The sequence below is a fragment of the Hyperolius riggenbachi genome, chromosome 4, assembly GCF_040937935.1.
Source record: "Hyperolius riggenbachi isolate aHypRig1 chromosome 4, aHypRig1.pri, whole genome shotgun sequence".
Lineage (NCBI taxonomy): Eukaryota > Metazoa > Chordata > Amphibia > Anura > Hyperoliidae > Hyperolius > Hyperolius riggenbachi.
This window is the reverse complement of record NC_090649.1, coordinates 246,904,885-246,930,334: the sequence shown is the minus strand read 5'-3', so window position 1 is coordinate 246,930,334 and position 25,450 is coordinate 246,904,885. Positions and strand designations below refer to the sequence as shown.

At 42.7% G+C, this 25,450-nt stretch overlaps 1 protein-coding gene across 1 annotated transcript in view; it reads left to right on the top strand.

The window, feature by feature from the left end:
- The window catches only part of UBE3D (ubiquitin protein ligase E3D), a 250,014-nt gene that overhangs the window by 110,420 nt on the left and 114,144 nt on the right, over positions 1 to 25,450 (top strand). Inside the window, exon 8 of the mRNA XM_068281549.1 lies at positions 10,045 to 10,211. Within this exon, the coding sequence (XP_068137650.1) occupies positions 10,045 to 10,211 (167 nt within the window). The remainder of the gene's footprint in view (positions 1 to 10,044; positions 10,212 to 25,450) is intronic.

The following is a 25,450-nucleotide window of genomic DNA, read 5'->3' as shown; positions in this document are numbered from 1 at the left end:
AAGCACTGCATCCTTGTTTTTGTTCAGTGCCAGATTATTAGCAGTATTTAAAGTATTATCCGATAAATTTGAACAATTTATATTGAGTACTGTGTTGTTTGCTGGAGGCTGAAAAGGTATTTTATTGCTAAAATACGTAAACCTCTCCTGTTGGAAAACCCAAAAGGTAAGTTAATTGAAACAGAGCCCACTAAGTCTTGATTGATTTTTTTTTTTTTTTTTTACTTTTTTTATTTATTTATTTATTATTGATCTATTTCTGAGAGTGAAATTGGGGTGAATCTTTCTTAAGGCAAATAGACTAGACAAATAACATTTATATTGTGCTTTTCTCCAGGAGGACTCAAAGCACTTGAACTGCCAGTAAGGCACGCTCAGTAGGCACCCTACTAGTGTTAGGGAGTCTAGCCCAAGGGTTCCTTACTGAATGGTCCAGCCACTGCTTAAGGGGAACCTGAGGTGAGAGAGATATATAGGCAGACATTTACTTGATTTTAAAACAATACCAGTTGCCTGCCTGTCCTGCCAATCCTCTTCCTCTAATACTTTGAACCATAGACCCAGAACAAGCATGCAGATTAGATGTTTCTGACAAAAATGTAACTAGATAAGCTGCATGCTTGCTTCAGTTGTGGGATTCAGGCACTATTGATGCCAGAATGATTAGCAGGACTGCCAGGCAACTTGTATTGTTTAAAAGGAACTAAACATGGCAGCCTCAACCTCAGAAAGTTGGGATATTATCCTTGATTCCTCTCTTACGGCTAGTGTTGCAGCTCTCAACAGATTAGATTAAACACTTAAATTCAACCATAGGAGCTACCTCTCCCCAGCCAGATTTCTTAGAATCTATCCCTCGTCTGCAGGACTTTGCAATAGATGTAAGCTTCCGGGTGCAAACTTCTTTCATGTTTTTTGGACATGTACTCGCATAATATTTTACTGGCAGAGGATACACGCTGTGCTTCAGCAAATATTTAATGTTAGTCTGCCCTCATCTCCAGAAGCCCTAGTATTGGGCAATATTCAAGATGATATTCTATCCAACCACAAAAATGCAGACTTACAAAGCCCTTCATGCCTACACACGTAAAATTATAGTACTGAGATGGAACCAAGAGAAGTGATTTGAATTTGTATTGTACTGTATTGGTATGTGTTAAATGTTAAAATGAGGGATTTGTAACTTGAACACAAAGTCTTTCAGAGACCAGAGTAAATCATTTAAAAGGATGTGGTTGTTTATTTAACATTATTGAATAAATCAATAAAGGTACAAATCTTAGTTACATTATAAATGATTACAAAAGATGAACAAATTGATTGCTGAGTAATCTGTACGAATATTAATAAAAACCTATTGTACTAGCCGGTATGTCTGCATGTATGTGAATATGTATGTGGGTGTATGTATGAGAGTATGTGTGTGTCTGTGAAGGGAAAATGGCAGAATGACCCACTCCCGCCTAAAACTCCTTACATAACTAAAATGGGTTGGCCCCACAGTGTGTCCCAATGCTATCTATGATTGGTTTGTTCAAACAATGCTGTAGTCTCTATTGGTCGACTACTGAATCTAGCTATTTCAGTTAACTGTTCCTTTATCACAAAGAAAGCACATGTTCCATTCTGGCTGAAACCAGAACTGGCAATCTTCTGGTATGCCTAGGCCAGAGATAATGAGAAACATCTGTTTGACCATCGCTTCTGACTGGGGGGGATGGTCATCCTATACATACCATTGCTTCTCAAAGCAACGAATTCCTGAGAGCAGACCTTTTGTCTATAGAATTACCAACCCAGCCTTGTTACCCTAACCTAAATAATAGAAGATTTCTTTTCGATCAGTCTTATCAATATCACATATATAATTTATCTATAGCTTTGATATCTCAATCGCGTCACATCCAATATAGATAATTATTCTTCTCATCATAGCTGGGCCCAAGCCACTCAGAGAATCCTAATCATCACATATTTAGATTGCTCAGAGATTAAACCATCAAAACTACTTATTACAGTATGTTAATCTGTTATTGTGGCGCTTTTTTTCTAAATGGAAACATTTCATAAAAATATTGTTAAAAAAAATGGCTGACTCCATGTACCTCTTGTTTCAGGTCCCCTTTAAAATGTTATCCTTGGGTAGAGCATTTGTTAACCATCGCTTTATGGTTTGGAGATGAGATCTTGAAAACAGTATTTTAATTGAGCATTGCCTGGGTAAACTACATACAGTGGCCTCAATTCACGGAGCTTTATCAAACACTATCAAACGTTTCATAATTTTCCTCATGGGTAAAATCTGATTTTGAATTCACTAAGCTGTTATAGATTTATCAAATGTTTTATCGATGAAATGATCAATAAATCCATAACACCTTAGTGAATTCAAAATCAGATTTTACCCATGAGGAAAATTATCAAACGTTTGATAAAGTGTTTGATAAAGCTCTGTGAATTGAGACCAGTAGACTACTTTTCAGGTATGCTTATGTTAATTTTTCCACATTGATAACCAATATCTGTATCTGCTGGCGCATCTTCTCCAAATACATCCATGTTTTCTGTATATTGAGAATATGTGATAACCTAGTTCTGAGTAGCTGTTTGTAAGAGATGTGTGTAATGGAGTCTTATGGTGTCCATACACGGTTACTAGGACAAGCAGATGTCTCATTGATGGTGACAGGTGGTGATACATATGCGTGTCTTCAGACCTGCTGCTTTCTTTGTAACTTGGCCAATGCTGAGTTTGTAGTACACATGAAATCAAGACTTGCCTCCCATTTTCCATAATAAAAGGATAGGATTAGAACCCACACACCTTCATTTCTCAAAACTTGGAAAAATGTATGTGCTATTATCATGACTTCCAGCTGTTAAAAGGACTGTTTTTTTGCCTTCTTTGAATGTTGTACATAGCTATTATTTAGAGTTATGGTTATCTGGAGTTATTATAGACCAGCATTTGGTTGTATGTAGCTGGCTAGAAGACATGATTTATGTGGCTGATTTAATCTCAAAATTAAATTGCTGTGCTTAGACAATTTTCATCTTTGGTGTATTTTGCCATTTTAATTAACAATATTATTTTTTGTAATCTTGTTTTTGCTTTGACTAACATCCTATAAAGCAACCCAAAGACTATGTGAACTATTATTTTATGCCAAAATTCTTTTTAATAGCAGTAACACTGATTCCTTCTCCGCGCATCCCAGTAAATAAACCCACAAGCTTAGCAGGGGTTATAAAACCTCTGTTTATTCTTCCATATAAGATCACAGCGAATCAAGATGGCGGGTGGTTCACTGCAAAGAGGTCAGAAAGGAGGAATGGTCAATCAGTTAATTCCAAACTGATTCAAATGTTAGGCAAATATATGCAGCTTGGAAATGGACCAATCAAACGCAGCAGCTGCATCGACCTGGAATTATTTGCATCTTAGGCCGGATTCACAGTGGTTAGTTGCATAATGCACTCATTATAATGATGGAGAACTGCAGTGGAGGATGGACATAGACATTAATACAAAGCCTGCATGCAGCGAGTTAGAATAAGTCGATCAGTTACAACAAAGAGATGTGAACAGGCCCATAGAATTGTATAAGCAGTGAGTTGACATACATAATTATTCTGCAATACAACTAATGCCCTGTGAACTAGGCCTAATTGACCACCTATACTCATCCCCCTACTGTATATCAAAGCAGTAGCTTATGATCTTGCTTCACCACCAGCTCTGGGCACAAATAGTAAACCTGGAATAGTTATACACAATATTTAGTAATTTTTGGATGATGAAGAGACTGCAGTAGCGTCTCATTTATCCAGCACAGGTGGGGATTGCCTGATGCTGGATATGTATTCTTGCCATTTTTTTGAGAAGTCAAGCAAGCAGCGTTATATATAATGCTAACCTACCTCCCCCCTGGATGAAAGGCAGAGGGATTTATGAATCTGCCAGGCACTGGTGGTCTGCCTGTCTCCTGCAGCTCCAGTGGCTTTGCGGCTCGGCTCCGATGTGTCACGTAACCCGATACAGGTCAAGTGACATGCCATGCTACAAAGCCACTGGGAGCTGCAGGAGAGAAGACAACCAGTGCCCAGAGGATTTATAAGTCACTTTCACAGCGCACTACTCTACAGACTGTGGTAGGTGCTCCCTCATTCTCCCCCGCCAGGCCTGACTGTTAGTTGAGTCTGAGTTCTGCTTAACAGGGACTGAAAGGGATACTGTAGGGGGGTCGGGGGAAAATGAGTTGAACTTACCCGGGGCTTCTAATGGTCCCCCGCAGGTATCCTGTGCCCGCGCAGCCGCTCACCGATGCTCCGGCCCCGCCTCCGGTTCACTTCTGTAATTTCTGACTTTAAAGTCAGAAAACCCCTGCGCCTGCGTTGCCGTGTCCTCGCTTCCCCTGATGTCACCAGGAGCGTACTGCGCAGGCACAGACCATACTGGGCTTGTGCTATACACTCCTGGTGACATCAGCGACAACGAGGACACGGCAACGCAGGCGCAGGGGTTTTCTGACTTTAAAGTCGGAAATTCCAGAAGTGAGCTAGAGGCGGGGCCTGAGCATCGGTGAGCGGCTGCGCGGGTACAGGATGCCTGCGGGGGACCATTACAAGCCACGGGTAAGTTCAACTCATTTTCCCCCGACCCCCCCTACAGTATCCCTTGAAGTACGTTTTGGAATTTACAGAACTGACATGCATAAAAACCTTATTCCTTTCTTTGCATTTTGCATGCCCTTTTTGCATTGCTTTAGCAGAAAAGTTGCATCTCACTAATTAAGTCTCATTGTGAAATGTATTGCTTGTAGGTTTTCTTTGTCAGGTTCCCCGGTGTACAGCATTATCATTCTTGTGTAATGTAACTTTAATGTGAACATTATGTTTTCTGTACTCTTAGATTCCTTTCCTGTTTGTTATTTTGCAACTGAATGCGTTTCAGTAAACTGAAAAGTATTGATGTAATTAGTTTTGTGTTGTGTGTGGAAGATAGATTATGCTTAACACCCATTAAAGTAAACAGGAAAAAGAGCAACTGTAATGTGAAACTTACATTTGCTTTTCACAATTAAGAAGTAGTTTGGCTGCATTTGCTTAGTCCCTTAAAAGAATTCCATCTTGTGGATCAGTGTTTTAAATACTGTAATACGATTTTCTTTATATTAACCATTAACTGCTAAGTTACTCCTCATATCACAGTAATTAACACATAGTAATTACCTTGCAGTTTTTTACATCGAAAGTACCTTGCAGTTTTTAAAGATAATGCACAGCATTGTGCTATTTAGTACTATTTTAAAGCAAAAAACTATTTAAAATACAAATGATATATGAATCTTCACAGTGGCTGGCTTTTAGAGCCCCATTTCTATGCTGAACAGGGCTGGATTTACCAAAAGGCACTGTAGGCACTTGCCTACAGGTTCCTTATAATGGAAAGGTGTCTCACTCCCCTCCCCTAGCGCCTCCTTCCCTATACAGAGTCCTGAGCAGAGCATATATGACAGGTTACTCACCCAGCTCTCAGTATTCCACTGACGAGATCTCCTTTCAGTCGGAGGCACCACTAGCTACTTACTATTGAGAGTACTCCTTGTTACCTAATACTAAGGGGCACCTGTGGCTACCTATGCCGGGCTGGGAAAGTAGGGGGGAAATGAAAGCTGGACAAGCCAGCACGCTTGCGGTACAGTTTGGTAGGGGTTTGTAGATTCATGGAGGGCAAGTCTAATGCCATCTGTGCTTATAGACTCCTGTGATGTAAATCCAGGCCTGATGCAGAATGTAATTTTATTGGATAGACAACTATTGAAACTCCTCCCTCTATCCCATCAGCACATACGTAGGATAAGGAGGAGGCAGCCAATTTCCCCATGTGTGCACAGATCTGACCATGCTCCTTCTTCTAAAAAGTGTGACTGTTTGTGGCCAGTATTGCAGCAATGCAGTGCTGCAGTCTTATCTCCTTGTTCTTGTTCAGAAAGAATAAACATTAAAACCATTCCACAGTGTAATTATAAAAGGCTTAAAGAGAACCTGTAGTAAAAAAAAATGCCCCTGGGAGTGCTCACCTTGGGAGTGGGAAGCCTCTGGATCCTATCGCGGCTTTCCTGTCCTCCTCCATCCCACTGTGGTTTCGCTAGAGGTCTACGAACGGCAGCCAAGTAAATATTTACCTTCCTGGCTCCAGGGCAGGCACAGTAACGGCTTTCGGCTCAGAAATAGGCGGAAATGGCTAATCCCAGTCGGGGTCCGCTCTGCTGGACAGGCGCAAGTCTCCTTCATAGTAGAGCGGACCCGACTGGGATCGGCTATTTCTGAGCCGAGAGCCACAACAGAGCCCCACCGCTGGAGCCGGGGAAGGGAAATATTGCTCAGCCTGTCGGCTGTGGAAATTAATCCTATTGCCTGGTCAGACCATCACACTATCCACTTCTCCCTCTCAATACCAGCTGTCAAACACCAGGTCAAGAATCAAATAAAATACCGCCGCTTAAAAGGGCTAACACCTCAACATATCCGAGATCACTTTTAGCTTTGATGAATTGACTGACTCCAGTTTGGACCCTGATATTCTGGTGTTTAAATACAACAAATGTGTGTCCTCCACCTTTGAGACCATTGCTCCTCTGTGCACCAAATATCTTACTCCACACCATCATGCACAGTGGTTTGATAACGCTATAAAAGAGCTGAAAAGACAAGGCCGAAAACTTGAGAGACTATGGCGCAAATCTCAGTCCCCAAAAGACAAACATGCCTTAATCCTCCACTTGAAGAACTACCAAAAGGTAATCATGGGAAAAAAATCATCCTTTCTATCACAAGAGATTGCAAATGCAGTTAACAAACCAGCCCAACTGTTCCGCACAGTGGAAAAACTCTGCAACCCGGCATGTCAAAAACTTAATATCGAGTCTTCAAAGGACCCCTGTGACCAATTTGCCCATTTCTTCACAGACAAAGTCTCTGCTATAAGGTCCGCCATCCAACTTACAGCATCTGAGCCTAATATTGCGCCGAAGACCATTAGCAAAGACAACGTAACACCTTGGTCAAACTTCAAAGAAATTGATGAAGTCACATCAAGCATCCTCCTTCACCTCCGCCTAACTACCTGTGACCTGGATCCTGGCCCAACACAGTTCATGTTGAACTGCCCCGACCTGTTTGTACCGGTATTCCTCAAAATTGTTAACTGTTCCTTACAGTCAGGGATATTTCCTGCTTTACTGAAGGAAGCAATCATCAGGCCTCTCCTCAAAAAACCCTCCCTGGACCCAGATGCAATGACCAGCTACAGACCTGTCTCTAACCTCCCCTTTCTGGGCAAGCTAATTGAAAAAGCTGTTTACCTCCAGCTAGAAGCCAAAATCCTACAAAACAGTTCTGACCCATTCCAGTCTGGCTTCAGGAAACACCACAGCACTGAAACTGCCCTCATCTAAATATGCAACCACCTGCTCATGGCAAGAGACAGAAGAGAGTGCTCGATCCTCATACTGCTAGACCTTTCTGCAGCCGTTGATACAGTTGACCATGACATCTTGATAAACAGGCTACAGGAATACTGCAGCATTGATGGCATAGTTCTTCAGTGGTTCCAATCCTTCTTGAGTGGCAGAACCCACAAAGTGTCTATGGGGCCCTTCCTGTCCACCCCTGTATCAATTAAGTATGGGTTGCCCCAGGGCTCAATCCTCTCTCCCCTGCTTTTCACGATTTACATGTTACCGCTTGGAAAACTAATCCAAAAACATGGCCTGACATACCACTGCTATGCAGACGACACCCAACTATATATTTCCTTCAAGCCTGGTGTGACAGACCCAACTCTAACTATAAACGCCTGCTTACGTGAACTACAGCAATGGATGAATGACAACTGGCTGAAACTGAATGCAGACAAAACTGAAGTCCTTCTGATTGGAGGGCAGAGCATGATAACAAAACAACTTAACTTGCAGTCTTCATCACTGGGAATAGGAGGCACGGATCTACGCAGCTCTGATCATGTGCGTAGCCTGGGAGTTCTAATTGATGGGAATTTAAACTTCAGAACTCACATCTCTGCTGTGGTGAAATCATCCTATTTTCACCTGAAGAACATTGCAAAAATCAAGCACCTCATCCCCCCAGAAGATCTGCCAACCTTAGTCCATGCCTTCATCACATCCCGACTGGACTACTGTAATGCTCTCTACACTGGCCTTCCAAAAAAGGTCTTGTACCGCCTACAGCTGATACAGAATACTGCTGCCAGACTGCTAACCAACCAACTCCGTCACTGCCACATAACGCCAGTCCTGCACTCCCTTCACTGGCTACCTATAGAATGGAGGGTCCTATTCAAGATCGGCCTACTGACATTTAAATCCCTGAATAATCTGGGCCCTGGATACATGAAAGATATGCTGCAGCTGCGTAGCAATCCCCGCATTCTCAGATCCACAAGTTCTAATAATCTAGTCAATACCCAGAGTCCACTTGGAAACTTTTGGTCCCAGAGCCTTCTGTCATGCTGCCTCTACGTTTTGGAACTCCCTACCTCAACAGATCAGGACAGCTCCATCCCTGGCTATGTTTAAATCCAGACTGAAAACCCACCTGTTCAGTTTGGCATTTGCTGAATTATAACTTTTGTTGTGTGAATACTTCATCCTACTACCAATTACTGAATCTGAGAGAGCCTAAGCGCTTTGAGTCCTATGGGAGAAAAGCGCTATAGAAATGTTATTGTATTATTGTATTGTATTGTATTGGCTGTGCATTCCGAGGGCCAGAGCGAGACCGCTGTGGGATGGAGGAGGATGGGGAAGCCGTGATAAGATCCAGAGGCTTCCCGAGGTAAGTCCACCCCCCCGGGGCATTTTTTTTTAGTACAGTCTCTTAAAGTAAAAGAGCATTGATAAATGGTTTCTTATTATAGGTAGGACCTGGTGTCTTTTTATAACCACACATTGTGGAAGCTGTAGAAAGGGGTTAATATATTTACTATAGACTGAGCAGGGAGGAACTGCAGCTGCAGTTGTGACTGAGAAGATGTAATTTCTTTCTGAACGGGAAGGAGGTGTGCCTTGTCAGGTGATCTGCAAAAAGTACAGTTGTCACCTGCTGACTAATGGGAATATACCATCATACGCCTTCCAAAAAAATAAGAGGCTGAGCTAAGGCTTTAAAAAAATGTTTACCAGTAATCTATACTCCTACACTAAGCATTTATGCATTGCAGTCTGCTGGGCCAACTGCACCCTCTGCTTCTGTTCCTAGCAACCCTCCTCCACAAATGCCTTCTATCGTGTGTGCATCAGCTTTAGACTATACCTGAACTGAGAGGGATATGGTGGCTGCCATATTTATTTTTCTTTTAAGCAATACTAGTTGCCTGGCAGTCCTGCTGATCTCTTTGGCTGCAGTAGTGACTGAATCACACACCTGGAACAAGCCTGCATGCGTGTTTATGGTCTTTACTGTTAGGTCTATCAGTAAGGTGATTAGAGGCAGAGGTTTAGTAGGGCAGCCAGCATTGTTTAAAAGAAAATGCATATCCCAGCCTCTATATTCCTCTCCATTCAGATGCACTTTAAATACCAATCTGTTATCTGCCTTGAGGTTTGAGAGAACTGGACAGAAAGGGGACAGTTCACATGCTTAGGCTTGAGGGTCAGATAATGGATTACAGTCTGATACCTGCGTTGGGCAACAGATGTGTAAGTTTTGTTTACTCATAAAATAGAAAATGCTGGAAAGATTTGCAGAGCACCATAGAAACTGGAAATTGTTGGACTGGTAGTATTGCTACTTTAGTGTTCTTTAATAGGATGATTTTAGCAGTGTTTACAGAGGCTTTAAATTGTTTGAAAATGTAATTTGCAATAAAAGCAAGTCGTGTCTTGCTAAACCTGTGAAATGTTGATTGTAGCATTAACATTTTGTTGTGTTTTTCAGTAACCTTGTTGGATAGTAGCAGGCATGTATATTTTTGTGTTACAGATTTATTTACAAAGCCATTGTAACATTTTTTTTCAGCTTTGGCTTCTAAATGCTGACACCGTTTTGGTGGAATCGACCTCAACTGGAAGAAGCAATTCGTATTTCTTTTCTGGAAATGCTACCAGTGGCTCTTCACAGACCTTAGTAGCGCAGAATGTTGCAAGACTACTGTATATGCAGTGCATTGATAAAAGCCACACAGAGTAAGTACACATCACTCTATACATGCTGTTCATACATGGTTAAGGGTTAAGGTTTTCATTTTTTAATGTGTTTATGTACCTAAGGCTTCTTTCGGATGGGCAGCTGACAGGTGTTGAATGACCTGTCTGTCAACTGCTCTTCTGCACTGGTCAGGAACTTGTTAGCACTCTGTACCGGTGCTAGACAGGCAGCTCCTATGGAGTGACATCTGAGCGCGGCCGCAGCCATGCTTGTATGCTGCCGGATATCGCCAACACATATGAAGCATTGACACAGGTAGTTACAACCGGCTGCATTTAAATTGCACTTGAATGGCATTTGTGGGCAGCAGATGAACATGATTTTGCCCTTGAAAGATACTTGATTTTGATTCTCAGATGTTCCCCTTGCCAGATAAATTTTATAATGTGGGACTGCAGGCTAAGGATGTGTATTTGAACTATGGTAATAGGCAGAGCTCTAAAATAAATAACTTTTTGTTAGGAATACTCTTAAATTAGGAATATAATCTCTTCACATTATAGCCGCGCTGGCGACACGCAGCGTGTTGCAGCGAGTTGTATTTACCTCCCTAGTGTCACTCACGCCGGTCCCCCGCCTCCTGCAGAGCGCCGGTCCCCGCCCACGTCCCTTCCCTCGCCGCTGATTGGTGGGAAGGGACGCGGGCGGGGAACGGTGCTCTGCAGGAGGCGGGGGGAGCGGCATGAGTGACATTAGGGAGGTAAACATTGCCCGACAGCGCGGCTGTAATTTATGGGCTAGAACGGAGCGCAGGGGAGACTTAGGGGGGATTCAAATGGCAACAGAGGCTGGACACTATAGACAAACCCAGCCTCTGTGTATAGATTTCCTTCTAAGATCCCCACCTCGGGTTCTCTTTAATAGGTCTTACTACCGACCGATATCTTTGCTGAGGTAACGAAGATAAGATTGCTGCTGAACACATCTGTATATCTCTTTGTCGAATAAACTCCTTAAACGTTGAAGACATCTAAGCATTTCTATATCCTGTGCTTTTGCTGTGATGAGTGTCAAGTTATCAAACGTTCTGTGATATGGTGCCGAACAAAGGTGTAGTGTTGTTGCCCATAGCAACCAACAAATATTTATTGCATATATGTGGTGTTGTGTTTTTCTGAGATAGTATGGCTGCCAGCTACTCTTTAAAATGACAGCATTGTTTTATTCCTGATGCATCATAAACACCTTAGATTTGTGCCTGTGTCTTACAGACACACAGAAAAGCAGCAAACTGATACTTGGTGCTTGATCCAGATTCACCAGTGATGAACACATGTTGGCGACTGGCCAATCAGAAGCCAGCAGTGTACAGAGCTCACCCCAGTTTAACGTTTTGTTGCTCAGCTGTGTTGCCATTCTTCTCTTGTGTTCATTTAATTGCTTTAAAGAGTGTCTGAAGCGAGAATAAATCTCGCTTCAGACCTCATAGATAGCAGGGGCACGTGTGCCCCTGCTAAACCGCCGCTATCCCGCGGCTTAACGGGGGTCCCTGATCCCCCAAATCTCCTCCGTAATGCAGGGGAGCGCTTCCTGGTTGGGGCAGGGCTAACCGCCGCAGCCCTGCCCCACGCGCGTCTGTCAGTGCGTATCTCCGCCTCTCCCCCGCCCCTATCAGGCTTCCTTCACTGAGAGGGGCGGGGGAGAGGCGGCAATGCGCCGCTGATAGACGTGACTGGAGGCAGGGCTGCAGCCGTTAGCCCTGCCTCCAGGAGCGACCAAGTCTGCGACCAAGTGTCACAGTGGGGGTTTTGGGGGTGAAGGGACCCCCGTTTAGCGGCGCTATTGCGGCGGTTTAGCAGGGGCACACGTGCCCCTGCTAACTATGAGCTCTGAAGCGAGATTTATTCTCGCTTCAGAGTCTCTTTAAACCCCCTCTGCCTCTGCATTGTGTGTAATGTAACAGGCAGAGGACAGCACTTTACATGGAGTATTATTTGGCTGTTGGATTAGTGGGAAGGAGTATAAACTGTGTATGCAGTTGGCCGCATATTCAAGTCCTGCTGGGCCATTAATGGTCTATCAATAATGAGAAATTTCTGGAAAACCTGGAGTCCAACTGAAACTTTAGGACAGTGCTGCATGGTGAGACAACTGTGCTCAGGGCCTAATGTGTGCTAAGGTACTATTCGGCAGAGATTTTTCTGGCCACTGAGTTAGTAATATGTTTACAGTAAGTGGGGAGATAGCACAGTTTAGACTTGACACATGCAAATATCCAGTTTTGCTTACCGCATCTCTTTTCTGGATCCTTTCAATTTTCTCTTTCTGATGTATAGCTAATATTTGCAGATGTTCAACAAATGCATTATACTTCTCAATAATAAGTAAGAAAAAAATCAAAGCTGGCTCTAAACTACAGGCAGTAGCAATATTTTCTTTTTATTGTGTGTTTTCTGCTTCCCTTTCTCAAAATTACCATTTGAATTGGTCTTTTCTCCAGTTTATTTATGCTATGAATTTTTGAGAGCCTTATGTGAGTCCATGGCTATCCGTATTGTCAAAAAAAAAAAATCCTCTGCTGCCTGAAAGTTTCAACAGTCTCTAAAAAGGTGTTATCACAATAGGTTTGTTGTTTTTTTTATTTCGGAGGAATCTTTAATTTGACAACTCTTGCAATGATTTATCACAATACGCTGCTTAAAACTGGTTGGAATAATGAGCAACGTGAATTTCAATACTTCCTTAAGGCTAAACGAGTCAGCAGGAGCTCAAATTGCAAGGTAGACACTTTTATTTCAGCTCATATACAAGTGAAAATTTGTACGAGGCTACTGTAACGAGGCCAGTAGGGATTTGGGATTATTTATTTAAACCCTTATGAAATGTAAACTATTCTCCCTCTGTTTAGTGGTGCAAAGAAAAATTACAGCAAGACAGGCCACATCGCTGCAAATCAGACTTAACAAAAGGAAGAAAAAGGGTATCACGCAAGCAATATTTTTTATAATAGTCAGATTTAAATAATAATTCAGAGGGGATTTATTTAGAGTCTCCAGAATAAGTCTTGTTTAGTGTTCCAGGATTTGCCATTAGTAATGGATGTTACCAAAACAAAACTATTAAACTTCTAGTTGGTCTAGGATTTAGCTTAAAAACAATTCATATAGAATAATCGGTTCTATATACCAAATCATTACCTTGTGCATAACATTCAATGCAGCTTAGAAGTAATTTAGACTTTACTGGTGTCAACAGAAAGTGTACATTCTTAATCTTAATGTTTCACGTTTATTATTTTATCAATGTATAGTTTTTCTTTCCTACACACTATGAAAAATAAGAAAAACATTGTCCATAAGCCTAATAATATTATGACAGTTTTGATATATTTGAGTGCAAAGGAATTAATTTGATTTCACCTCCCTAACAAAATCTGTTGGTGCTGCCCATATTGCCAGTAGCGACTTTTTCGGTGGCCGTGTTATCCTGCCAAAGTCTACACTCATTCTGCTGTGGATGAGCGTGCATCTGTCAGTAAGAGGCTGCCTGGCTTTTTTGCGAACTACAGTGCATGCACATTTACAAGGAATTAAGGCCCGGCTCACGATGGCAGAAAACAAAGTGTCTGTTCGCGGATCCTGACAGAATGGATCCTAACGGATGTGAACGGATCCAATTTTATCCTATGGATCTGTTCACATTGGTCTGTTGGAAGGGATCTGTTCCGCATGATCCGCGGAATGGACTGCAAATTTGGTTCTGCAGCAATTTTTCCCGACCGCTGAGCCCAGTGGAACTGAAACGGAAGGACTGCATTGGGGGTTATGAGAAAATGGAAGAAACGGACAGTTCTAGCCAGCAAAATCCTCTTTGGTGATTGGGGTCTGGTTGGCATATGGGAAAACGGAACGAGCTGAACGGTAACGGAGTGAAAAGGCATCCAATCGACCGGTAATTAGATCAGTTTTCACTGATCCATTTGCCACTTAACACCGTTGCGAACCGGGCCTAAGTGAGTGACTCTCTCCATTGGTAACACAGGCAACAGTACAAAACATGAATATGAGCTTGCAAGGGGAAGGTTTTCTACCCTCCTACCTCATAAGGAGAGTAGAAAACCAAATAACTAACATTGTCTAGTGTTATTTTCCCATGGTGTACTGGTTAAGGGCTATGCCTCTGACACAGGAGACCTGGCTTCGAATCTGCCTGTAGAGCCCGTCCTAGTGTCTGCAGCTCTGGAGCTTTGAGTCCGCCAGGAGAAAAGTGCAATATGAATGTTCTGTGTCTTGTCTATGCACTAATGTCAGTATATTTCTTAGGGCAGCTTCATGAAAGATTGTGTCACAAGTAAAACATTTTGGGTGGATGCACTAAACTGCGGTAATATTGCTGTGCGCAGACGGCGCCTGGCAATATTACCATTACTCATGGCAGCTTGAACTGGCGGTTATGCTATTAGCGCGACCACTTGGAGACCGTCCGTTTTTCTTCTTTTCATGCAGGGGAAAAAAACAGAACACAACAATACCATAAATCTGCTGGGCAATGAATGGTTCCACCACCAATTCACTGCGTGTCACGTAACTCAATCACCTTATAACCCCCACCGGTGCAGAACCACTCCCCCGATTGAGTTGCGTGACACACCATGGATTGGTGGTGGAACCATTGCCTAGCAGAGTTACGCTATTGTTGTGTTCTCCTGCTTGTCATGTCTGGGTCAGGCATACAGAGGGACAGCAAGAGGAAAAGGATGGTCTCCAAGTGGCTATTTCTACTTAGATGGACTTGGATAACTTGTGGTAAAATTGTTCAATCGTGGTTTTAGATTTTGAGCATGGTCTCTACCATCTGGTTAATTTCATATGGGCCATAACCTCTTCCTCCTAATACCAAAGTACTTTCATTATTTTCTTTGTTGTGATTGTTAAAGTTTACTTTCTATGTACTCTTATAAGACGGGAAGAGACTCTATCTAATAGGGAGGGAGACAGCAAAACCTAAAAAAAAAATACATTTTTTTTTCGATCAGAGAAATTTGAGAATTCCATTTGGTCGAATAGTTTTTACAATTATTTTCGTGGTACCATACACTAAAATTCGATTTTTTTTCTGAAAATCTGAGAAACAATCGATTATGAAGAAGTTAGTTTATCTAGTAGTATTTTCTTCTTCTACAACCACCATAAACTATACAGTTTCACAAACCCTTACCCAGATTTTTCTGATGTCTGATCAGATTTTTTTTATCGAAGCAAACTGAACAATAATTTGCTTTTTCTTGAGCAATAAAAAATGTTTTCGATTTTTACTCTTCAATTGTTTTGGTCGAATGAACGGAAAAATCAAGCGTTTTAATTGTACCATGTATGGGCATCATAAGTTTTACTTTAAAATGTATTGATTATACAATTTCAATTGTCAAACTCCTATAATCAAAGGGTTATTCTGTTGACACAAGTATTACGTTATTTACAAAATCGAAGGTAAGAGGCTATCTATTATAATGCATGTCAAGTACTGCTTACAATATTTTTTTTTTTTTTAAATTGCAAAAGTGCAAGCATACACAAACCTGCAGTGTCACATAGTGCATTTATTATTAGTTGGACAGCCATCACAATGTGATTATTTGCTTGAGGCATTGGTTCAAGTTATTGACAGCAGATAGCTGGTGATGTTGCTTTATAAGCATGTGTTTTGTATGGAACACATGCAAAAATGCATCACTACCAGCTTAATTTTTTTTTTCTTTTAGTATTTATTTATATACTTGCTACCTTTCTTTAGTAAGACACATAGCATAGCCCTGTCTCTTAGACATTTCTCCTATATAAAAAAAGAAAAAAAATTGCTTTGATGTTATGGTGACACTTTGGCTTCAGTAGTTTGTGTTACCTCAATAATAAAAATACAGAATGAAGAAGAAAAAGACTAGCAAAATCAATCAAAATTACACTTTTAGAAGAAACCATACACCATGTTCCAGCCAACTGAAATTAGAGACGTCTGTCAGAGGAGTGAAACGGGTCATGATTGCAGGTACGCATGTTATGATGTGATGGGGATGTCAGGATGGACCTGAACTCTAGCTTATAAGGAGAAGTCAACATTCCTTGGATTCCTCAACCTCAGAGTTTAAAACCTCCTACAGCGAGTAAAAATCATTTGAAATGGTCGATCAATGACGACTCTTACGATGTCATTTTATAGTCTTTAGCAGAAAAGATAGCTCTAGGGAATGATAAACAAATGATCCACAATGGTGATTGGGCATTTTCAACAACTGACATGACTGATTACTTTGGCAGAGGAGAAAGGACAGCACTCCAGTGCGTGTGTGTGCTGGTGCCGGACTCCCAGGCTGTCCAATAGTAGTTTTTAGAAGAAGTCTGCACACAGGCTCAAGGAACAACCAGTGCTAAATTTATTGTCCCATCACATACATGTGCCATACTTGTCCGACCTACAAGGCCGACGATCGTTTTGGGGCCACTCAGGGTCCCCTTTGTCAAGGCAGATAGCAGAAAGACCTATATCGATGTATATGTCTTTCGGCTATCTGCCTTGACAAAGGGGACCCTGAGTGGCCACGAAACGATCAGCCATCCTGTGACCTTGCCGCAGCTCCAGTGGCTCCCGGTGTCCTTCGCTGCAGAAGCCGACCTTGCCAGGGTTCCGGGTCTGCTTTTTGTGCGCTCCACGGCGCTGGTCACGTGGTCCCGCCGATGTCATCAGGTTTGTACTGCGCACTGCGTACAGACCTGATGACGTTGGCGGGACCATGTGACCCGCGCCGTGGAGCGCACAAGAAGCAGGGCCGGATTTAGGACAAGGCCACCTAGGCCATGGCCTAGAGCACCACAGGAGCAAGGGCACCAAAGCAGCAGGCTGAACTTATGCTGCAATTCAGGGAGATCAGACGAGTTCCTGACCGTGGTACTCTGCTGCTAGCTACCTGTGCAGCAGCCACCTTGCTCTCTGTACACGCTTGCATTGTGGCCAGCGGCTATGGACTTGGGCAGCATTGGAGACAGAGGGGAAAAGGAAGCTTCTGCACTGGAGATGAGCAGAGAAATGAGTGACAATGATGGCTGCTGTGGTGTGAAGGCAAGCTGGCTACCTATACTGAAAGGGAGGAAGTGGGAAAAGGAGTGATTAAAGAGAACCCGAAGTGGGATTATATTATGCTAGTGGGGCACAGAGGCTGGTTGTGCACAGTAACACCAGCCTCTGTTGCCCCATGGTGTGCCTCAAAGACCCCCCTGCGCTCCGCTATACCCCCGCAGTGCTGGCGACACGCAGCGTGTCGCCAGCACAATGTTTAAGCGCTGTCTGTCAGCGCCGCTTCCCCGCCTCCTCCGTATCGGCGCTACCCGCCGCGTCACTTCCCTCCAATCAGCGGGAGGGAAGGGACACAGGCGGGTAGCGCCGATAAGGAGGAGGCAGGGGAGCGGCGCTGACAGACAGCGCTTAAACATTGTGCTGACAGACAGCACTTAGGTAAACATTGTCGCCAGCACTGCGGGGGTATAGCGGCGCACAGGGGGGGTCTTTGAGGCACACCATGGGGCAACAGAGGCTGGTGATAGTGTGCACAACCAGCCTCTGTGCCCCACTAGCATAATATAATCCCACCTCGGGTTCTCTTTAAGGGATACTATACTGGAGGGAAGGGGGGAGGGGTCATCTGGCTACCTATACTGGAGAGAATTGGGGAGGGGTCATCTTACTACCTATACTGGAGGGGGGAGGCTGGTGACAGCGGCCTTGGGCGGTAAAGAGTACAAATCCGGCCCTGCCGACCTGGCGAGGTCGGCTTCTGCAGCGAAGGACACCCGGAGCCACCGGAGCTGCGGCGAGGGCACAGGACGGCTGCCAGGGGCTGAAAGAAGCCCCAGGTAAGTGGATTTTGATTTTATTTTTTGCTTGGATGTTTCCTTTAAAAATTTTACTTTTATTCCCAGGTCCCCTGACTCTTTATTTGGTACATTTTTTCTTTAACCACTTAATGACAACCAGACTTATAAAAACGTCCTGCTAGAGCCTCATAAGCCTCAAGTCAAACTGCTGCTGCTGTGTGCTGCTGCCGCTGTGTGCGTGCACGTGCGTTCACATGCACGTGAGATTAGTGAGAAAAAACTACACCTTTATTTCCAAATAATATATTGTCACCATACTTTGTACTAGGAACATAATTTAAATCTTGTGATAACCAGGACAAATAGGCAGATAAAATGTGTGGGTTTTATGTACAGTAGCAGTGTTTATATTAAAACTATAGGGGATGAAATTGGAGAAATGTTTTTTTCATTTCTTCCTTGTTTTTCCCTTTAAAATGCATAGAAAATAAAGTAATTACTGAAAACAACCCTCAACCCCAAAAAGCCCAATTGGTGGTGGAAAAAAAACAAGATATAGATCATTTCATTGTGATTAGTAGTGATCAAACTATTGGCAAATGAAAGGGATGAGCACTGAAAGGAGAAAAACGATCTTGTCCGTTGGGGTAAAAACCGCTTTGAGGTGAAGTGGTTAATTTCCTCCCCTTTTCCACTCAGAGATAACTAATGCAGCCTGTTTGGCTGAAGCCTCTTTCACTCCCGGTTTCCCCTCCCACACTTAAGACTGGGAGGAGGGTGGGCAATGCATACACAATCAGGCAGAGGAGAGTAAAGGTACATACACATGTCAGATTTTTCCAAACGACCGGTCGTTTGGACGTCAAATCGGACATGTGTACGCTTGGTCGATCAGCTGATAAGACTGGTATTGAACAATCCGCCAAATGGATCCGTCAAAACCCGTCTTATTAGCTGAACGACCGACCGTACACATGCCCTATTTGACGTCCAAATGACTGGACGTTCAAACGGCCAGTCGTTTGGAAAAATCCGCCGTGTGTAGTGTATGAGCCGTAAGGAAGGAGATTATATTAGGATTGGCTTTTATCTACTTATATATGTTGGGGGGGGGGGGGGGTTCTGAGATAGTATGGCTGACAGCTCCTCTTTAAGGCCCAGAAAGTATACAAATAAATAAAAAAAAATGTAAAGTAATCTGCATACCATCAGTTAGATGAACTATAAAAATATGGAGTTTTATTGGAAAAAAACAAAAAAACTTCTGGGAAGCATGCTAAGAAAACACAATGGTTGCCACAGTGAATGGTCCACAATGTAAGTATAAGAGGCATAACAACATACATTAGTTTGTACAAAGAGATGTAATACAAGCATTGTCCAGAAAGTAACAGCCGTTGTCAATTACTCAATTTTGGAAACCTTTATTTTAGACACACTAAACATCATCTTCTGACATCATCTAAACATCATCTTCTGATTATTTATCCACATAATCACCTTTATTTAAGCATTTATGATATCTTTTTACATGGTTTGCAATCCTTTTGTTGTAATGGCATCACACTACTCACCTATGAGTTTGGGGGGGATTGAGGATGGTGGTCTTCATGTTAATGATGCTGAACAAATAGTTACAAGCGTTCTGCATACATGTGATAATTGGTGCAGGGAAAGAGCAGGTTAACCTCACAGATGCACATTAAATGACACTAAAAGAACACCTTGTGTGGCAGATGAAAGCAAATGGCTGGGGTGTAGGTGAACAACCCAAGAGACCTGCAATAATCGCACAGCTCCAGCAGAAGAGGCATTCTCATGCATTTTGTATTCAATTACCCATTTCTTTAGAGGACATAATCCTCTTCAGAATATACAGTATTGTTGTAGTATAAATAAAGCTAGAAAGGAACCAGCATAGCACCAACATGAATCATAAATACTGATACAGGCACAGTAGTTAACATTGATCTTTAGAGTCTGGACCTGATTTACTAAGCACTTTGCAGTCTTTTGGCTTTTATTGCCTGGCCATGGTATTTGCTGGGAGAGAGATTCATTGTTGGGGGCAGAGTTCTCCCCTATAGCTATGCGACTGGTGCAAACCCTTAAGGTAGCCATACCCTGGTCGGTTTGCCATCAGATCGACCAACAGATAGATCCCTCTCTGATTGAATCTGATCATAGAGGGATCGTATGGCTGCCTTTACTGCAAACAGATTGTGAATCGATTTCAGCATGAAACCGATCACAATCTGTGAAGCTGCCGCCGCCCCCTTCCCCCGCATACATAACCTGATCCGGCCGGCGCGTGTCCCCCGGTCTCCACTGTCCCTTCTCCGTGCTCGGCTCCTCCAGCTTCACTGAACTTCCTGCCGGGAAGTTTAAACAGAGGGCACTCTACTGTTTAAACTTCCTGCCAGGACAGGAAGCTCAGTGAAGCTGGAGGAGCCGAGCACGGAGAAGGGACAGCGGAGACCAGGAGACTTGCGCCGGCCGAAGCAGGTAATGTATTGCTGCTAGCGTCGGTCGTTGGGCATTCGAACGCCGCTATCGACGCACTCCCGACCAGTCATGCTCAACTTCTACCCGGGAGAAACCTGGATAGTTACTATCCGGATATCTCCCAGGAATGCCGGGCGGGGGGGGGGGGGGGTCAATCTTACCTGAATGACGTCTTCATCGGGGTCCATACGCGTCGCTTTCCACCATGCGTTCCAAGAGCCGCATTCGCCGGTCACGTGACACAAACACTTCCTCCTTCAACCCGGAAGGAGGAAGTGTTTGTAGTTACGTGACCGGCGAATGCGAGGCTTGGAACGCATGGTGGGAGGTGACGCGTATGGACCCCGATGAAGACGTCAATCAGGTAAGATTGACCCCCCCGGACCAACCTCCCCCCCCCCCCCCCTCCCCCAATCAGTGATCGAATCTGCTGTATATCGGCAGGAAAATCGTTAGGTGTATGGGCTCCTTTAGCAGTGCATGTGCCTCACTTGAAATCACATTGCATTGTTGCCAGTGTACCCGAATCATTTAAAACAACAAAAAAACAAAAATCTGCCCAGGTGATGCAATGCGATTTTTTTTTTTTTGTGTGCATTCTTTTATAATTTGCTTCAACTTGTATTGTCCAACTGCTGTTGGTCTAAATGGGTTATGTGCATTTTACACACGTCCTGTTCAGTGACTCATTTTGTGCTTTAAAATGCAGGAGTAATAAGCGGCACAGAACAGAAGGCTTTATTACTTATTCTTAAAGGACAACTGAAGTGAGAGGGATATGGAGGCTGCCATATTTCTTTCCTTTTAATCAATACCAGTTGCCTGACTGTCCTGCTGATCCTATACCTCTAATATTTTTAGCCGTAGACCCTGAACAAGCATGCAGCAGATCAGATGTTTCTGACATTATTGTCAGATCTGACAAGATAAGCTGCATGCTTGTTTCTGGTTTGATTCAGACACTGCTGCAGCCAAATAGATTAGCAGGGCTGCCATGCAACTAGTATTATTTAAAAGGAAATAAATATGGCAGCCTATATTCTTCTCACTTAAGTTGGACTTTAACACATGGACTTATCCACCAGTTTCTGTGAAAGCTGTGGAATTCTTATGTAGTATATGCGTGAAAAAGAACAATATAAGCTGGGGTGGGGTTGCCAATCTGAAAAAAAAAGTTATTCTGAACAAAAGTTCCACTTTATACACAGACTGGTTTCTTTTTTCAGCTTTTAGAGAATATGCAATTTGAATGTTGAAATTCAGTGGCTATTGTTTTTGTATTAAAGGGTAGTCGGCATCATTGAGTAACATCGCCTAAATGTCTCAGGGAGAGCTGCGGAAGTAATGTTAACTCAACACCTGCAGCAGTTCTTGATAGATTGTGTTAATAACCACAAAGTAAGAACGACACAACCTTTTGTGCCAGAACATGGCTATTCGTAGCTAGCCAGTACAATAATAAAATATAAACGCAAGCTCTTTTCTACCACCACCCACTCAGTTGCTGTGTGAATAATTTTGTTCAACTTTTAATAGCCGGGAATATTGGTTCACTGCTGGGAGATTTTCAAATTATATCCTGCTGGGGAATTACACCGATAATTTTTCCTTGGCACACCACCATGTTAATGAGGAGTTGAAGTACATAACTGGGCAGGTTTTCAAGTCATTTGCGCCTTACATAATTCTTGCGAAGAGAACAATTAAGGTACAGAATTAGTTTTCAGTAGACGCAAAGCTAGAGAAAAAGATTAAAATTCAATGAGGGAAAACTTTGTGTACAGAACTAGATGAATGCCATAAGCTTTACCTTTGGGAGGGGTTTGGTCATCAGAAAGTAATCCTGCCCAGGACTGTCCTCACTTACTCTGACATCTAAGGCCACTAGGGATTAATTCTGTAAAGTTGTAGAACACCACAGAACATAAAAGAGCCAGCAAACAAAAGCACTTCTTTAAAATGTGTTGGTAACTGGATGGCAGAAGTTTTGCCCGGGTCTTGTAATAATAGTGATGATTTTTTAAAAGTAAACAAATTAGTTTGTGCTGTTGCAGTCATACAATGCAACCAGAGCACTTGTCATTTTATAAATTCAAAAAAAAATCTACACTGGCAGATGGCCACCAAATTCGACCAACAGATTGATCTCTCTCAGATCAGAGAGGGATATATTACTGCCACACACTGCAAATCTGCTGGTGCGCTCCTCACTCCATTCCCGCCCAGCGCTGCATGGCAAGAGAGCTAACCACTATGCCACCGTGCTGCCCAAGTATGAAATGATTATGGAGGAGATATATGACCATTATTTGTTATGAATGTTAAAGGTGTGGGGGAAGGACATGGCTATACTCCAGTGTCAACAAAAGCCACTTTCACAATTGTGAAAACGCATGCGTTTTGACATGCATCATGTTCGTTCATAAAAATGTGTGTTCTTGGACAGCTTAAAACACAGTATAATGGACACTGGGCCCAGTGTCCGCAAAAAAGGGGAAATTTAAGCACAAAAACAGAAAGGCTTTAGTTATGATTAAACCCATTGCTTTAGGGCTCATTTCCACTAGGAGCGATTGTGAACAATTTCCCACATGCAAATATTGAATCAAAAGGCTGCTTCTGAATTTGCATGCAGGCAAAAAATGAAAGGCTGCTTCTGAATTTGCATGCAGACAAAAAATGAACACGTAGCATATTTTCGCATCACGCTTGTGATTCCTCACATCTGGGCATGGCACAACTAGAGGGATGCAGATGTGTACTTACTTCAAACTAAATGCTGGTAAAAGTGGAAATCCTCCCTAACATGAACTATCAGTTCCCCTTTGCATTGTAGAAAAAATGTACAAAAAATGCACAGTGTGAATTAGATCTTATTCTTTAGTTTATTTACACAATTTTAAGAGGGTCAAATTTTGGAGCCAACCAGTCAAGTGTACGCGGTGATATCTTTATGGATTATTTTTTAGAAGGCCTCGAACATATATCCCACCTGTTAAGTAGATTAACTGAGCTGAAACATATTCCACAGCCATCTTTATCATATTCCTCATTGTTTAGATTAGGTCAAGTGACGCACATAAGGAAACAAAAGTAATATAAATATAGTTCTTTTGCAAATTGTAAAGATACGTTTTGTGTGGCGAGAGGAGGGTTTTGTTTTAGTCTTTATTTCTGCGTCTGCTGAATTTTTCATTAGTGCAAGCTTTGAACAAGACTTAGAAAGGGCAAGGTTTTATTTTTAGCTCAAAGAGCGGGATGTGTTTTTCCAAATCAATAGGTGGCTTGCTGAAGAAATTTCATTATAATAATTTATTTATGTAAAGGTTTTGTCCAACACATTCTGGTGTGTTGCTACCTGGCATGTTGCAAAGGCAGTTCTGAGCCTGGGTTTGAGATTAGATTGTCTCTTCTCCGGTACACAAAGCTTGTCTCTTCTCCGGTACACAAAGCTGATCAAACAGCAGAATTTATGCTGCCAAACTCTTCTTAGCTTTATGGCAAACACCCTGCTTTATCATGTAAACTGCCCAGACTGACAATGACATGTTTTATTTTAAGGACAGTGTTGTGGGTTCTATTTTTTTAGCTTATAGTTATCTGATTTTGAACACGTTATGTTTACATCTTATATTTGTATAGCACTGTCATTATACAGAGCTTTGCAGAGGACATGGAACAATTTACACCTCTCCCTGTCTCCCATCAAGCCTAGTCTAATATCCCTACAACAGTCATGTGCTGGAGATTAGTTGAGATCAGTCCAGGGTCCTTAAAGATGATTCCAGGAAGTGATGAAAATGACACTTATTATTTACTATCTAAGACACAGCATTGCTCAGGTATGTATTTGGCTGTTGGGTCCGGCCACTTTTTCTAACCTTGACACACAGTCAGGCAATGACCAAGTTTGTGAGCTTTGGAGTCCTTGTCACCAATAATGTGAGAATAAAAGCAGTTTAAATTTTCCCATTGAAATCAGTCAAACAAATTTTATTAACCACAAGGATGTATGAGACCGCACACTAGCGATGTCGGGGAATGGGCGTGCAGCGGATCCACCCCTGTACCCACAGGGTATAGCGTACAATTTCTCCAAGATGATCCGGCACAGCTCTTTTAATCAGAAGATTATTTTATTGGATCATAAAAATACAAACATTAAAGCTGCATAGTGGCTATGGTCCACCGTTTCGGACCATCACAGTCCTTGTTCACGCCACACAGCCAAATGAACAACTGCAGACATGCTCTTTATATAGTCAAAGCTCTAACATGGCAACCAATCAGAGGAACCTATGCAAATGACTGGACCTGATGGGGAACTACAGGGCTTGTCCACAAAGGGTACCGCCCTCCCACTCCATTGGTCAAACATTTTGAAATGCATTATGTCATTGCAGTAACATAAACATATAAATAGAAGCATTTCTAACTCTGATCTATAGCACCTGTTAAACATCTAAAAAGATCCTGGGAGGAATCCAGGGCATCATGATGCAGAGGGCATGGGTTTGGATGTGTCATACACAGTATAAAACTGTAAACGAAGGAACACCGAGCGCTGCCCGCCGTCGCCATGGCAACCACCGTCACATGACAACCAATGCGGAAGGACGTACGCAATGACGCCTCTACTGGCGTCCTATTGCCATCGCGATGCGGAAAAACAGACGCATAGTACGCGTATAAAAATACGGAACAGACACAGACAAAAATATGCATGCCCAATGCTATCAATAGGTGACCTGGATTCAACCCATAAAATAACACCCTTAGTTCTATAATGCATAGTAAAAAAGTGCAAAAGAACCTATGATACAAAAGTGACAATGAGAAGGGGACCCAAAGGACACCCCCCACCCCCAAAACAGACCCAGAGCTATGGAACATCTACCATACAAAAT